The sequence below is a fragment of the Quercus robur genome, chromosome 7, assembly GCF_932294415.1.
Source record: "Quercus robur chromosome 7, dhQueRobu3.1, whole genome shotgun sequence".
Taxonomy (NCBI): Eukaryota; Viridiplantae; Streptophyta; class Magnoliopsida; order Fagales; family Fagaceae; genus Quercus; species Quercus robur.
The window spans coordinates 29141609-29157491 of NC_065540.1; the positions used below are offsets into that span (position 1 = coordinate 29141609).

A 15883-nucleotide genomic window follows, 5' to 3' on the forward strand; every position below is an offset into this window, starting at 1 on the left:
GAGGAATTTGACTATAGTGTGCTCAATTTGTGTCTGTAACATATGCTAATTTTATTCAGCACAAATTTTAACCCACCGGGACTTATTTCCGGAGTCTTAGATATTTGGGAGAAACTTGACTCTTGACTTTGTTTTTTTAATTGGTTGACATGCATGCATAGGATTAACCTTATAGAATAATTAGCAATTTGTAATTATTATAACTAATTAATTATCCTCACAAAACAATAATTAATCTTGATAATTAAAGAGCCTAATTTCTTTTGAGGTCACCTAAATTTAGGGCTTTAATTGAGCTGAACTGAGCCAAGTAGTGAATGACCAAACACGACCTAACAATAAAAAATAAAAAGTTCAAGTTTTAACTCAAGTTAAGCCTACAAACATTGTTCGAATCAAACTTGCTGTTTGAGCTCTATTGGGCTCTTCTTCATTTGTTAGCAAAATTGAGTCCAAACTTAAAGTTAAACCCAACATAAGCCTTTGAGGTTGCCCTTAAAACACATGCTTAGTATCAAGCTAAAATTTGAGCCTTATGCTCCTGAAACGAGGTGGGAAACGAGCAACATAAATCGCAGTACATCGAAAGCAAACAAAGCCCCAATACAATAAGAAAAGGAACATAATTACCACTTTTACAGAGAGTCTAGCAACAAAACCAAAACAACTATAGCACAAATATATTAGATTACATCAATGAGACACCCCACTTATTACACATTGCTCTATTAACATCAATGTTTGGGAAACCAATCAAGATTATTATTATTATTATTATTATAGGGCAGCACTTTCTACCGTTAATCCTTTAGAGAGCCATGTCAAAACCCATAATACAATACACACACAAAAAAAACACAAACACACAAAACAAAACAGAGAGAGAGAGAGAGATTTGCCTTCACGGATGAAATCACTAACAATGAGTTAAACAGGTTGACATGAAGTTGATTAATTTCTTATTTGACCTATTTTAACACAAATCTATTTACGTTAATCACTAAGCATTAGCATCCGGGATGCAAAAAGAAGAAGAAGTTATATTTGCATCCTCACATACCACTTTATCTATTTTACAACTCACCCTACATTCCAATTTCTATTTTTACATACAACTCATTAAAATAATATAAACTATACAATCAAATAATATAAAAAATTTGTTTCTCTCTCTTCTCTTCTATCTCTTCACAGCAATCACCACTAGTACAACAATCAAAACCAACCACCACAACCTGGAATCCAACACAACCACCAGAATCACAGAGAGGGAGAGTGACGAGACATAAAGACCTTGCCAAACCCATCACCCACATCCGTTGCACAACCCATAACAACCACCAAACAACCCACCATTGAAACCCACCGTCACCGGAATCCACCAACATTGAGACCTATCATAGTGACCCACCACCAAAACCCAGCCATCGATTTAACTCCACCACCGAAACCCAACCCAACAACCACCGAATTGCCACCTCTAAAATCCAACCACCATTGAAACCCACCATCACCAAAACCCACCATCAATGAAACCCACCATCAACAAGACCCACCACCAAAACCCACCCACCAATTTAACTCCACCACCAAAACCAACCCAGCAACCATTGAATCTCCACCCCTAAAACCTAGCCACCACCGATTTTATCCAACCAAAAATGTGTCACACAAGAAAAGATAGATTAGAGAGAAACAAAGAGAATAGAGAGAAGATGGAGAAATGGAGAAGGAAGAAATAGAGAGAGTAGAGGGAGAGACGGAGAAGAGTGAAATAGAGAGAAGAGGGAGACATGGTGAAGAGTGAAATAGAGAGAAGACAGAAAAGTGAGAGAGTTAATAAAATATTAGTTTTTAAGTTTACATCTTGTGATCAATGAAGTTACATATATGCAACATTTAAGCATTAGCATTGGGGGTGTAAACACCCTCCAGTTGCTATTTTACAACTCAAGGCATTCAAAACCCACTCTATCCAGGTTTGTAAACATAAAAAAAATTGCAACCTATGAATAGAAAGGTTGCATATATACAACCTATTACTGTTCATTGGTGGTAAAGAAAAATATATTATTTTAATCTTGTGGTTTTGTGTGAAGAGAAAAAGATAGTAGGAGAAAAGAAAGAGAAAATAATACTTTTTATTATTTTATTAGGTGATTTATATTATTTTGTTGGATTGTATGTAAAAATAAAAACTGAGATGTAGGGTGAATTCTAAAATGAATTGGTAAAATAGATAAAATAGTGTTTGATGATACAAAATAGGGGTACGTTTGGTACATTGAATGTAGATTACATTAGGAATAGTAATTTATTACTGGAATAGAAGACATTGTAATGGAATAACTATTACTATTCATAAGTTTGGTTGTTATATATGGAAAGCTTGTAAAAGATAATGTATAAGGAAACTTTATATTTTTAGAAATATATTAATTTTAAAACCTATTATATACACTAAGGAATAATTATTACATCCATTTTAAAGAGGAATGACTATTCTTCAATTTAAAGAATAATTATTTCAATATAATAACTAATCCATATAATAAAGATGCAACCAAATGACCGAGTTGATATTACACGTGAATAACTATTCCATTACAATAGCTATTATAGCGTACCAAACGTACCTAAGTTTTTTTTTTTTTTTTTTTTTTTGCATCCCCGGATGCTAATGATATTGTAGCTAGGATGGAAAAAATTTTGGATTTACAAACTCGGATGGAACATAATTTTAAGGATTAAAGAGATAAAATAGCAACTGGAGAATTTTTATAACCAGTGCTCAACTCATAAAAAATTTTGGCGATGGATTTACGAACCGTGTCAAATGAGGAGTAATTGTTAGTGATGGGTTTCATGAGGGGGGTAGTTGAGTCATTTCAAATATTGTAACAGTTAGGCATACATTTAAAACCCTAAACCCTTCTCTCCCATGACTCCATAAGTCCCCATTCTGTGAGACTGCGCCTCTCCCTCTCTATCGTATATAACTCAGGAGCCACACTCACTACTCACTCTCTCTGCTTAATCACTGAACCATGAGACCACCGAGAGGCGGGGGCCGTGGGCGCGGCGGCGGTGGTTTTAGAGGTGGTCGAGACGGAGGTCGCGGCGGCGGTTTTAGAGGTGGCCGTTTTGGTGGTCGTGGTGGAGGCGGTGGCTTTCGTGACGAGGGCCCACCTTCCGAAGTCGTAGGTCTGTTTCGTTTCATGGTTATGGTTTGTGTTTTGTTGAAATAATGAAGCTTTAGGAGTAAATAACGTAATGGGTTTTTTTTTTTTTTTTTTTTTTTTTTTTTTGCGTGTGCAGAGGTCTCTTCATTTGTTCATGCATGTGAGGGTGATGCAGTGACAAAGCTCACAAATGAGAAGATACCCTTTTTCAATGCTCCAATATATCTGCACAACAAGACCCAGATTGGCAAAGTTGATGAAATCTTTGGCCCCATCAATGAATCTGTCAGTTCTGATCATCTTCTCTTCATTTGGGAAAGTTGCTTTTTTTGTGTTTGTTTTTGACATGTGGTATGGTTTTGACAGTTATTTTCAATTAAGATGATGGAAGGCATTGTGGCAACTTCATATGCTGCCGGGGATAAATTCTACATTGACCCTGCTAAGCTTTTGCCTCTTTCAAGATTTCTCACACAGCCTAAGTATGTTCTTATACTTGCCCACTTTCTTTTATGAAAATTGCATATATTGGTTGTGAGACTGACAGCGGATGACTATGGTGTTTTTCATAGCTTGGATTTGTTGGTTATTAAAAAAAAAAAAAACTTTTGTGTAAGAAATGTACTACTTTTTTTCTTAGAGATATGAATTAAGTCTTACATAAGAATGTCCACAAGCCTATTGTCCAATTCAGAATATCATTGATAGTTTGTGTGTGTGTGTGTGTGTGTGTACTGAAGAAACTTAGTATATGATCCCACTAGAAGTGCAAAAATGAAAGATTGACCTCACATTAAAAAGAATAAACACTCAAAGTGAGCTTTTTTTGTTTTATGTTTTTAAAATCTTGTTATTTTAGGGGGTGGGGGTTGGGTGGCCATGAAGGCATTGCAATTTGAAACCAGGCTTTGTACTGAGCATATGTAAGAAAGGAATAAGTCTATTTTGATTTTTTACATACGGCACCTTAGAAGGAAGATGCTAGGGCCTGGGCTTTAATGTAAGCTTGTAGGAAGACACTAGTCAATGTTCAGAGGGTTATGTCTGGTCAGTTGATTTGATGAAATGCTATATTAGATTTTCCCATTAAAGCAAAACTAGCCTAAGTGCTACAGTTTCATTAAATGAGTCTATCATTTATTCACTTTATATATATATATATATATATAGTATCATTTTATACACTTTTTGAGTTTCAAGCAATAGATATGCCTCTTGAGTTGCTCTTTTAAAAGCTTGACTACTACTTCTTGTTTTGCCAGTGATGGTGGTTTGTTTGGCATGTAAATGCTTACACAATGAGCTTGTTATATCTTGGGATTTGCCTGCAAAGGGACTCATTTTTGCATCTAATTTTGATAGATTAAATAAGTGATAGGATTTTTCTGGTTTTTATGTATGCTTTATATAATTGTTTGTTCCATGACACCTTCAAGGCATCCTACTATCCGTAGCATGGGCTTCACACCTTCATAACATTTACTTTTTAGATATATGCTATTGTACTGGATGCTTGTTATACACTTGTTGAAACTGGGTCCACCTATCTACTGCATTTTCCATGAAAGTTATCAATGGTTAGTAACATGTCATAAAGAGGAACTTCCAATGATTTTAAAATAATATTAGGCTTGGAAGCTGCCAATGAGCTCTAGCTAAAATGTAACTTACCAATAAACAAACAACATTTGGCTTGGAAGTTGGGGTAGACATGATTGACAATATTAAATCGTTTTTTAGATAGTTAACCTACAGCTTCTCATGATTTTAGGCTTTTTAGCATGTATTAATGACATTGTTTTTTTTATCCTCCACCTCAACCTCAATCTCCTCTCTCTCTCCATTTAGCTTAGCATAGCAAATGAGGGTTTAGTGTTAAATGCTTTACTATCCTATATTTTAACCTTTGAAATATCCATCAATTGTAGCAATACTCTTTACACTAAAAATATTCAGGGAGAAAAAATATACAGATCTTTGCTGGGCCACTGGGGTGTTGATAATGCATTAGTGTGTATTTCAATTGTTGTCTGATGTGTCACTAGTGTTGGAACTGTACCTTTGTCCAATTAGGGATATGTGTGTGGCACAGGCATTTTGTATGCTTTTGCTGGTTAGGATACACTATTTCCAGTTATACACTTTCACCCACAATGAGCCCTTGGCTGCTATTCATGCAATTTTCACTCCAAACTATATTTTCACTCATTTTTCTCCAATTGTTACTGTTGAAGATTTTGATTGCTTGCAGCTGTTGATTATAGCACAGTTTATTCATTCTTGATTTGCTGCAACAAGTGCTTGTATTCAGTCCTGCAACTTGATTCTTAATATTATCTTTATTAAGATGTTAGTTGATTATCACATCATATATGAATTGCTCACCACTTTGAATGCCTCCCCTACTACTGGATGAATGGAGAGTTATATTAAATCGCTTGAATGTACACTCATGCTTTTGAACACAATTGGTGGTATCTGTTTGGAGTTGTTGCATGGTTCACATGAGATTTTGTTAATTTTGTGCATGTTGTTGAGATCTGACAATAGTGGCTTGATGTTTTAGGGGACAGGCACAAGCTGGTGGTAGAGGCGGTCGTGGAGGCAGAGGTGGTGGTAGAGGAGGTGGTGGTCGTGGAGGAGGTTTCCGTGGAAGGGGTGGTCCAAGGGGTGGCAGAGGTCCTCCTCGAGGTGGTGGCCGTGCTGGTGGCTTCAGGGGCAGAGGAAGATTTTAGAACACCAATGTGTAATATTGTTAGTGCTCTTCTCATTTGCGTTGTCATTTTAAGAAGCATTGGGCCAAAAAGAGTCAAAATTTGAAATGATGATTTTAGCATTGGCTTTTGGATGTTATTGGAATATTTGTAATCCTTTTTCTAATTGCAGTTGGTACCTAGAAGCAATTTAGTTCAAGAATATTATAATTGTGATTTAGTCAATGTTCCTTAGATTTGATTAGTGGTCCAGTTTTGGCCTGCATTTGTTGCAATCCATTATGTTCAGAATATCTTCATTGTGTGGCATAAGATTAAACTCTCTTCTATATCCGTGCTCCTTGGTAATTATAATATGCATTCATTTAGTGATGAACCGCCCTTTCTTTTTGGAGAGAAACCTATGTTTATTTTGAGTGCGTCTTAATAGGACTTAATGGTTTTCTTTGGACTTTCTCTCCATCAATACTCTTGTTTTTTTCCTCCCCAAAAAAAAAAAAACCTTTTGGTACACTACATTCTTTTTTATTGTTCTAGTATTAACGGAGAAGCTGTTTAGAATTATTGGGAATAGCCATTAGAAAAATTATAAGTCATTGTGCCTGGTATTGCTTCAAATTTAGGATTTATTGCTATAAAATGAGAGAGTTGCTGTTACTCTGACCAGTCTGTCAGCCTTAAGCTGACATTAAAATGAAGAACGAAAAACTTATACAACTAGTAAAAAAAAACAAAAAAAAAAAAACTCTGAACTCATGTTATTGAATGCATTTAAACAACAAAGCCCTTTGTAAAATCACACGCTCAAGAGGAATACCGAAAGGCTCTCAACAGGAATATGGTTGAGAACCATTGGAGCCTTTATTTGAAAAGTAAACCAATTAACTCAGGCTCCCCAACCCCTAAGAACAGTAGCCCTTGCAACCCGATTAACTCCGAGGGTAAAAGCTCCCATACGAAGATCACAGTTGTGGGTCTTGCACATCTCCTTCACATCTCTGAAACCTCTTGTCATGTAAATTTTCAGCTCATTGTTCACTTTCTCCTCGTCCCACATGAATCCTTGGATGTTCTGCAATTAATAAATCCACCCAATAAATATAACTACATTAACCAACCCAACATATTTGTCAATGGCAGTTTTATGTTTGACTATAATAAAGGAGAAAAATGTGTTTTTGTTAATTCATGGTTGTAGAGTAAACTCCACAAATTGCTGCATCTGTATGCTCTTTTCTTTAAGAATGAACATGCAAATAATGAAAAAAATTCTGTAAACTAAATAATAGTAGGTGACAACCTGTAAGGAAACTGCCCAGGACTAATAAAGTGTAAAACAGGAAAATAAAAATACTACCTGAACCCACTCAAAGTAACTAACAGTAACACCTCCTGAGTTTGCATATATGTCTGGAAGGATAACAACGCCTTTCTTTGACAATATCTACAAGGTATTGCTATGAATTACAAGGTTTTCCTTTTCATTGTTGTTCTTGTAGTTTTATAAATTTCATAAACTGCACTGACCTCATCAGCCTCTGGGTCAGTTGGATGGTTAGCTGCTTCAATAATAAATTTGGCTTTAATTTCATTTGCATTGTCCCTTCATTCATTTACCAAAAGTTAGGCAATGATCATGATTAATATCCAACCAAAAAAGCTAATAGCAATTATGAAAGGCAAAGTAATGAGTGAAGGTTGAACTTTCTGCATCCTGGATGAAAAGTCATTAAGCCGAGTAGATATGGAAATTATAAGGATGCTGAAAATTTTGGGTAGATATATGTTGAGGGAAATCTTTTTCTCTTCTCCAATTCAAACAATGTTACACTTTAGTTCAAAATCAATTAGAAACAAGATCTTCTGTGAACATAGATATGGGTAGGAAAATAACCTGTTGATAACACCTCCAAGAGCAGCTGGAATGAGAATGTCACAGTCTTCAATCAATATTGTATTGGGATCAATTGGATCAGCACCCTTGAAACCTTTGACTCCTCGGTTTTCTTTGGCATGGTTGAGTAGGCTTGGGATATTAAGTCCTTTGCTGTTCTTTATGGCTCCAGTGATGTCACTTACAGCAACAATTTTCCCACCATTCTCACTAATCAGTTGGGCAGCCCAAGATCCCACATTTCCAAAACCCTAAGAGGAAATATATGATGATGGCTTAGATGATAACAAAAAATTGTGAAAGAATTGATAATTTTTTTTTTATCACATCAAGCTTCCCTCCCTCTACCATATGCCCCACCTTCCACGGTTTATTTTATTTATGATACATTCTCTTGTAATATGAACAACCTAGATGGTACTTGGTATTTATTTTTATCTTTTATTCTTAAGCTATACACACGACCTCACCTTCCACCTAGAACTTATAAGGAGTAGGAGGTGCTAGTTGAGTTAGAGCTCATTTGCAGCACTTTGTTATTTATTACTTATTACTATAAAAGGTTATTAAAACTTGATTATTGTTGTTGTTGTGAACCTTGTTCATGAATTACTACAATTCACAACAGAAGTTCAATTTTAAATGTGAGCATCACTCCACAGCATAAATGATAAAGGATAGTAGTATGGTATGGAAGCTGCACCTGTATGACAAATCGTTGTCCAGAGATGCTCTTCCCATGCTCATTGAGAAGTGCCTCTGTTGCAAAGAGCACCCCTCGTCCAGTAGCTGCATCTCTGCCTAGAGATCCACCAAGGTCCTAATTTAGACCAAAAGGGTAATATAAAAAAAAAGGCCTTAGGACATTTAAATCATGTGCTGAACCTAAAGTCTATAGAAACAGAATAAATCACAGTGATTTCACATAATTATCCTTGCACTTGGGAGCTATTATGGTACATAAAATTATTTTTGTAGTGCATGTGTTATATAAAACCTCAGAAGGTAATATTTAAGAATGGATTGAAAAAACATAACCAGAAAAACTCCAAAATCTCCCCTTGAACAGAAGAAACTTGTGTTCATGCCATCAGGCAAGTTAGGAGTCTATAAGAATATAGCCACAATTGGATGCAGAGTTGGATTTCTCTCTCTCTCTCTCTCTCTTTATATATATATATATATATATACTTACAGTAGGTTTTCCTGTCACTACTGCTGGTGAGTAGCCATGAAATTTTGAGTACTCATCTAGTATCCATGCCATAGTCTGTTTAACCCCAAAGCAGATGGAAGTGCCAAAATCAGTCAAAATTCATTACAATGTCAAGCCTGACGCACAATTATTCCACTTGTTAAAAATAAAAAGAACAGATTTAATGAATTTTTGCATGACCTGTGGACCTGTTCCCATATCAGGTGCTGGAACATCCGTGTGAATTCCAATAAGATCATGTATCTTTTGGGTGAAAACTCTAGTAAGTCTTTCTAGCTCAGAGATGCTTAATTCCCCTGGATCACATCCTATTCCCCCTTTTGCCCCGCCATATGGGATGTTAGCTACTGCTGTCTTCCAAGTCATCAATTGTGCTAAAGCATTTACTTCATCAGGGTCAACCTGTATCATCCATAGAATTATTCAAATTGAAATCCAAAATAGGAAAATAAGTGGCAAGAAGTGTCGTCAACTCCCGGTCAGAAGTGGACTGAAATTTGACTTTAACAATTGATTCAAGTCCTCTGTGGATTTTTTTGACATTTCTACTTAATGCTGCATATTGGAAAAACTTACAGTATATTGGAAAAACTTAAAATGAGGAAAAGAAACGAGAAGTTGTTGTCACCTTATTGAATATTTATATTTTGATTCCTTAATTACTAATCATGATAAGAATACATAAAAACTGCTTTTTGTTTAATCAAAATAATGACATTCCTATGAAAAGAAACTCCTTACAACTCTAGTTTCAAAAGATTTCAAACATCAGAATGTAAATTACCTCTGGGTGGTATCTGATGCCTCCCTTCATGGGGCCTCTAGCATTATCATGCTGAACCCTGAACCCAACAAAAGATGCCAGAGTGCCATCGTCTTTGGGTATGGTACACTCAACCTGCAATTTTTGCTCAAAAGCAGTGAAAAGAATCAGAGTCAAACAAACTAAATCAAATGTTATACATGTGGGAAAACTGAGCAAGTGATTAACATTTAATCTAATCAAATCAGCCTCATGGTCATCCAAACATGACATGAGGATATAATAAACTCCCACCAGTCAAAGAGGAATCTAAATAAATGATTTATCAAATTATGAACACTTTCCCAGCATGATTAGTGTAGCAGTACTTAAAGATAAGAACAGTATGTATGCGGACTTGATTAGTTTATTTATGATTGTATGGTCTATCCGTTAGCTTCCTGAACTAAGAAACAACAATTAAATAAAAAAGGTTAGAGAGTCTTGGAAATTTAAGCATTTAATGCCTCCTAGCTTCTAAAATCAGCATGAAGGATGCAGCTGAAATAACTAACCGAACGTTTTTAAATCCTATCCCCACTTGACATAAGTACTTAATTGAGAAAGAAAAAACAGTAGGTTTGAATTCTAAGTGAAAGAAAAGAAGTGAATACTGGAGTTAATCTTGACATCTAATTAAAAAAGATATGAAGTGGTTGAATGAGCAAACCATCTGGGTTGTTGACACTAAAATCACACTATAAATGAAAATGAAAATTTTCTTGAATTCTCTTGATCCTTTTCGTATGTTTTCTAACTACATAGCAACTACATTTTGAAAAATATGTAACATCAGAGGAAAACTGTATTAGGAGAATATATAGAGAGCTTCAATCACCTTGATTTCTCTAAAAGGAATTAGTAAGCTTTTTTCAAGCTTGGAGTCCAAACCCAAAAGCCGAGCTGCCAGCTTAAAGTTTCTGTTGGTTGCAACTAATGCATTCATGGTTGTCTGAAAACTCTGTAGAGCCAAACACAGAAGACAGGTCTCTGTCTTGTAAATGCAAATAAGGAAGATAGATCAATTTATATATCACTTACTCCAAGTCAATAAAAGACAATAATTAATTAATTAATAATATCTTAATAATATATCACTTATCATTAATGTGGAGCATGCTGCAGAATAAAATAAGAGAAAAAATGAAAACAAACGTATGAGACGTGCTGTTGCCTCCTACAGTGTCTAAGCAAAAGTTACTAGACAACATTGGCAATAGTTTGCACTTACAAGACACAATTTTGGTGAGCAGAACATTTTTAGTGGCAACGTCAAACTATATTGTTTCCATTAGAATTATAAAAGACTACTATTTGACGAAGATATTTGTTTGTTTGTTTGTTTTTTTCTTGGTTTGTTTGAAGTTCACTTTTTATTTCTCTGAACTGATACCAAAGACATTTTATCAAAGTATCCTACAATCCTAGTGGAAAAGAAGCAAAGCTAAAAAGCCTCAAATGTCTTGTCATCCAAAATTGATATAATTGTAAAACTATTGTAGCCATATATATATATGTATATATATATATATATATATTTTTTTTTTTTTGAGAAAAATTGTAGCCATATATTTAATTTAAAAGTAATATTCAGGTTCTGTATATTTCCTTAACGACATCATAGGTTCTATATCTTTCCTTAAGGACAATCATATATATAGTGACAGACCATTCTAATCAATTATCTACTACAAGAATTACATTTTAATAACCGTTAGAAAATTAAACAGATAAGGGAATTCCAATGAAGGGAGAGAGAACAAAAAGATGTAATGTCAAAAGGAAGATCTAAGAAGACACTGTTTGAAGAGGACTAGGAAATTGACCATAGGATTTCACATAGATCAATTTGTTCCCTGCAGGCAAGTACCACATGCAATATTTCTAGAATCTTAATAACAATATTAAATGCATGTAGAGAATAATATGGAACTATAGTATATATTTTAATCAATCTAACCCAATGTTAGTGATTAAGTTTATGAAGTTATGCGAAAGATCACAAAGCAGAAGAATTACTTGTATTATTCAATACATTTGTGCTAAATAAAAAACGTTGTGCTGACTCGATTTCTATCTTGCAAATGGATATATACACATGTGGCACAAGGGAAACGTGAGAATTTCGATTTTCAAGTCTTCATCTCAAGGAATGTGATCTTACTTCCAGGTCAGGGGATTAATATGTATGTAATTGCAGTCTTTTTTCTAGATTTCCAACTAGTGGCGTAATATAATTTGATATACTGTAAACCTGATACTTTTTTCTTTCTTTCTTTCTTTCTTCCTTTTTTGCTATCTACAAGTAATTGAAAGAAAATAAAATGGACTTTTCTAACCACTATACTTAGAATAGAATGGATGAAAATAATACATACTACTAACTTTAATTAATATGTTAAAGATCTATAGCTAATCCCAAAAATCTTGATCTCAAAACTTTATTGTTGTTGTTGTAACTTGACCATTATAGGTTATAAAAATAAAGGGACATTCAAACTTAAGCTATATATATACACACACACTATATTACGTTCGTTAATTTCCTAAAGGGGGTGATTTCCCTTTTACAATGGAATCGAAGAAAAAGAAACATAATAAAGAAGACAAGGATGACCAAAGTTTTTTTTTTTTTGGAGAAACAAGGATGACCTAAGTTTAAGTAGTCATTTATTCCAATAATTTTTTTAAATCATGAGTTGGTAATTTGCTTTTTGCAAAAGGATCACTCCCACTTAAAAATATATAAATATTTATTATTTACCATAATTAAATTAAAAGGTATACTTTACCTAGGAAAGGAGTTGGCATTTATGAAACGTATATGTACAGGCTAGCAGATGCAAATTTTAAAAATTTAACAAAAAAAAGAAGAAGGGGAAAAGGGAATGTATTAAGAAGATTTTACAATTAGTAGGCATGCAATAAAATACTAGCAATAAAAATCTGATTTGTACATTCTAGCCATAAAATATACTAAAATTCAGAACAATAATTAAGAATTAGTTGTTAAAAAGTAATATTTTGTGCCAAGATTTTTATTTTTTATTTTTTATTTTATCTCAACTGTTACTTCTTACTATTTTCAACAAAAATCTTCAAGGTTCAAAACTCCCTCTCTCCTATTATAACAATTAAATTATAATAATCATAAAAAAAAATTAAAAAAAAAAAAAAAAAGAGAGAAGAAGAAGTAATCTTTCGTAAAACAAATTGGGGGAATACGTAATGAATTTACTAGAACTAAAATTCTAATAAATTATTTAGTAAAAGACTATCTAGAATTGGAATTCTTAGGTTAACCGAGTAAACCATTTGAACCACGTTAGTTTTGGGCTTTGACTCTAATAAGGTTCACTCCAAGCCTAAATTCTCCGGACTTGGGTCAAATAGGGTTCACTAAGTGCTCAAGTTGGCCCAGCCCAGCTCTATTTTTTTCACTCTAATTTTATTTATTTAATTTTTTTTTTTGATTTATCTCTAAAAAAATGTATTGCGCTTGAAGTGATTTTAACCTTTCTTTGATATTTATACTCTCCTTTCATTTGAGCATAAAAGAAAAGAAAAATATATCTATACCCTTAAGCTTTAGGCATTTGAGTTACAATCTTTTTCTGATAAAAAAAATTTAAAAAGGGAAGTTCAACATACATTTGAAATATTTATAGATAATGCTAGTCTGACCCAAATCCTAATCCATAAACATACCTAGTTAGAATTAGGGTAGATATTGTGTCTAAAATCATATGAAAGAAATTAAATAATAACGATATTAAATTACTCATCACCTTTCTCTCAAAAAAAAAAAAAAAAAAAAAACTCATTACCTAAAACTAAATATCATGTAGTATTCGTGAGCAGTAATTCTAATTTTTCATCCTTTAAAAAAGAATTTAGAGGTGGAACTAGTCTACTGGAAATGTCAGAGTGCAACAGAGAAAATGGGGGGGCCACAATGTTGTTGCTAATTTCAAACCCAAAAGCTTGAATCCAAAAAAACTAAATTATTACATGTTCCTTAGATGTAAAGTCTAGGATCGATGAAACAAAACTGTCCCCGAAAGGTCACAAATCTTTGGGACTCTGGCCCTTGGTAATTGAGAAGGGCCAAGCAGAAGTCTCCCCACAAAGGTCACCAAAGGGTGCCACTCTGGAAAAGCTTCAAAAAGTGTTTATGAAGCTCAAAGACATGAAAATTTTAAATAAAAATGGACCTATATACATTAACAAAAACAAACACAAAGAGACAACATGATCACCAAGACTCGATTGTAAAAGAAAAAATCATATAGAATAAGACATGAGAGAGGATTGTTACAAAAGTTTCGTACCTAGATAGAACTTCAAGCTAAATTTGGCAGCAAATGATGAATGTGATGGGGGGCTTGAAGCAAGCAAGCACAAGATACAAGTTCATATAGCACCGAATCTAGGAATATATATATATATATATAAGTAGAGAAGTAGACGAGGAATCAGAATCGAATTCCTGAGGAATCCAAGAGAGCTCCAAAACCCTGTTAAATGTAAATTCAGAATCTTGCAGGTATTATAAAGAGCAACAGTGGATGATGGAATACCTCAACGTCACACTCCAACATGTCGTGTTTCTCAAAAGAATATGGTACCCTTTACCACACAGCATCAAACTCATCTTCCATTAATTAGCATTGTCATTTGTCACATTCTTTGGCATGATGGTAAGTGTCTTTTACCAAAAATAATAATTGGCTGGTTTGAATTAAAAAATCAAAATAAATTGAAAATAAAATTGACTGCTATGACGTCTCTAAGATCTCATAAAAAAGTGAGAGTTTTGTGAATTTATTGATACGACTTGTGGCACACTTGCATACTCTCAATCGGTCAAGGGAAAGAAAAGTGAGAATAATCAGATGTGGAAATGCAAACCAGAAACCACTAGCAACACAAATGGGTATACAACTACGTGCAATCCAACGCGATTCCCATACAAAACTATACCATCATTTGGAAAAGTTGATGAAAGGCCAATGTGTTAATTATTATAAGTACTTGCCATAATATCTTATCTTTTAGTCGTTGATTTGATTCTCAAAAATAAAATAAGACGTTGCTTTCAAATTTGAATCTTTTTTTTTTATTTTTTTTTATTTTTTATGAATCTTGTTATTAATATTATGGTGGGTATTTCATATTTGTAGGGCTTCAATTTGAATCAAGGATGTCAATACCGTACCGGAGGCCGTATCGGTTTGGCCACCAGTACGATATATTTCGGATACCGATCAATACCGGTGTACCGTTTCGGGTTTACTGCTATTTTTTATATTTATAAATATATATATATATATATATATATTATAATAAATATAAAAGTTTACCATAAAACATTTCCTCAATTCAGAATTAATTATTCATGGTTTTAGACTTAGTATCAATTAAAAAGGAAAAAAAATAAAAAAAATAAAATAGAAAGCTTAAAAATTACCATTGCATACTAAGAAAACAAATAATATTAATAAGTTAATACAAATAAGTTACCATTTTGTCCTAACAAAAATTCAAAAATTACAAAACTTAAAAAAAAAAAAAAAAAAAAAAACTTTTTTCTGTACCGGCCGGTATTGCCCGAAATTGGCCGATACGCCCGGTACAAGGCCGGTACGGCCGGTATTTTTTTCGGTACGAAACAGGGGGTCGAGTGTACTGGATTGTTGGCCGGTACGGTATATTCCAGCCGGTACGGTCGGTACGGTACGGAATTGATAACCTTGATTTGAATGCCTACTTGTATGTTTGTGCCTACTCACCCCATATCCGTGTATACTCATTGGAACAAAAGAGAGATATGTTTCATTTATAACAAAATTTAGGTAGTACCAAGATTTAATAAGTACAATGTCACAAAAAAAGATTTAATAAGTACAATTATGAGGTGTTATACAAGTTTCACAATCAAATTTAAAGGGATGTCAATCGATATTTTTTTGATGTTTTAAATGAAAATATTTAGAGTTTAAACTTTAAATTTCGACACTTATAAAAAAATAATAATAATAAAAAACCTTTTTCTTTATTTGTGATTAGTTTATA

The 15883-nt window shown here is 33.7% G+C and overlaps 2 protein-coding genes across 4 annotated transcripts; one reads left to right on the forward strand and one right to left on the reverse strand.

Annotated features, from left to right (window-relative positions):
* Positions 1-2932: 2932 nt before the first annotated feature.
* On the forward strand, positions 2933-6189 carry LOC126693050 (putative H/ACA ribonucleoprotein complex subunit 1-like protein 1). Its single transcript, XM_050388912.1, has 4 exons — positions 2933-3204; positions 3319-3467; positions 3549-3664; positions 5749-6189. The coding sequence occupies exons 1-4, from the start codon at positions 3048-3050 to the stop codon at positions 5915-5917; spliced, it is 591 nt and encodes a 196-aa protein (XP_050244869.1). The 5' UTR covers positions 2933-3047; the 3' UTR covers positions 5918-6189.
* Positions 6190-6504: 315 nt separating this feature from the next.
* LOC126693051 (glutamate dehydrogenase 1) lies at positions 6505-14334 on the reverse strand. 3 transcript variants are annotated; one of them, XM_050388914.1, is made up of 10 exons: positions 14140-14332; positions 10647-10798; positions 9791-9904; positions 9187-9408; positions 8986-9060; positions 8494-8610; positions 7791-8041; positions 7424-7499; positions 7254-7340; positions 6505-6968 (listed from the first exon to the last, which is right to left on the reverse strand). In XM_050388914.1, exons 2-10 carry the CDS (start codon positions 10752-10754, stop codon positions 6783-6785), a joined length of 1236 nt encoding a protein of 411 aa, XP_050244871.1. In that variant the 5' UTR covers positions 10755-10798; positions 14140-14332; the 3' UTR covers positions 6505-6782. The 3 variants fall into 3 exon arrangements, with proteins under 3 accessions (XP_050244871.1, XP_050244870.1, XP_050244872.1); XM_050388913.1 differs by having other exon boundaries at positions 10647-10802; XM_050388915.1 differs by lacking the exons at positions 7254-7340; positions 7424-7499 and having other exon boundaries at positions 10647-10802; positions 14140-14334.
* Between the last annotated feature and the right edge of the window lie 1549 nt (positions 14335-15883).

Excerpts from the sequence above, each read along its gene's own strand:
- LOC126693051 (XM_050388914.1), bottom strand. The coding sequence starts at position 10,754 with ATGAATGCATTAGTTGCAACCAACAGAAACTTTAAGCTGGCAGCTCGG. Across the intron at positions 7,341-7,423 it reads CTGACCCAGAGGCTGATGAG|ATATTGTCAAAGAAAGGCGT; the intron begins GTCAGTGCAGTT and ends AATACCTTGTAG. Across the intron at positions 6,969-7,253 it reads GTTACTTTGAGTGGGTTCAG|AACATCCAAGGATTCATGTG; the intron begins GTAGTATTTTTA and ends TATTAATTGCAG.
- LOC126693050 (XM_050388912.1), top strand. The coding sequence starts at position 3,048 with ATGAGACCACCGAGAGGCGGGGGCCGTGGGCGCGGCGGCGGTGGTTTT. Across the intron at positions 3,205-3,318 it reads CCCACCTTCCGAAGTCGTAG|AGGTCTCTTCATTTGTTCAT; the intron begins GTCTGTTTCGTT and ends TTGCGTGTGCAG. Across the intron at positions 3,665-5,748 it reads AGATTTCTCACACAGCCTAA|GGGACAGGCACAAGCTGGTG; the intron begins GTATGTTCTTAT and ends TTGATGTTTTAG.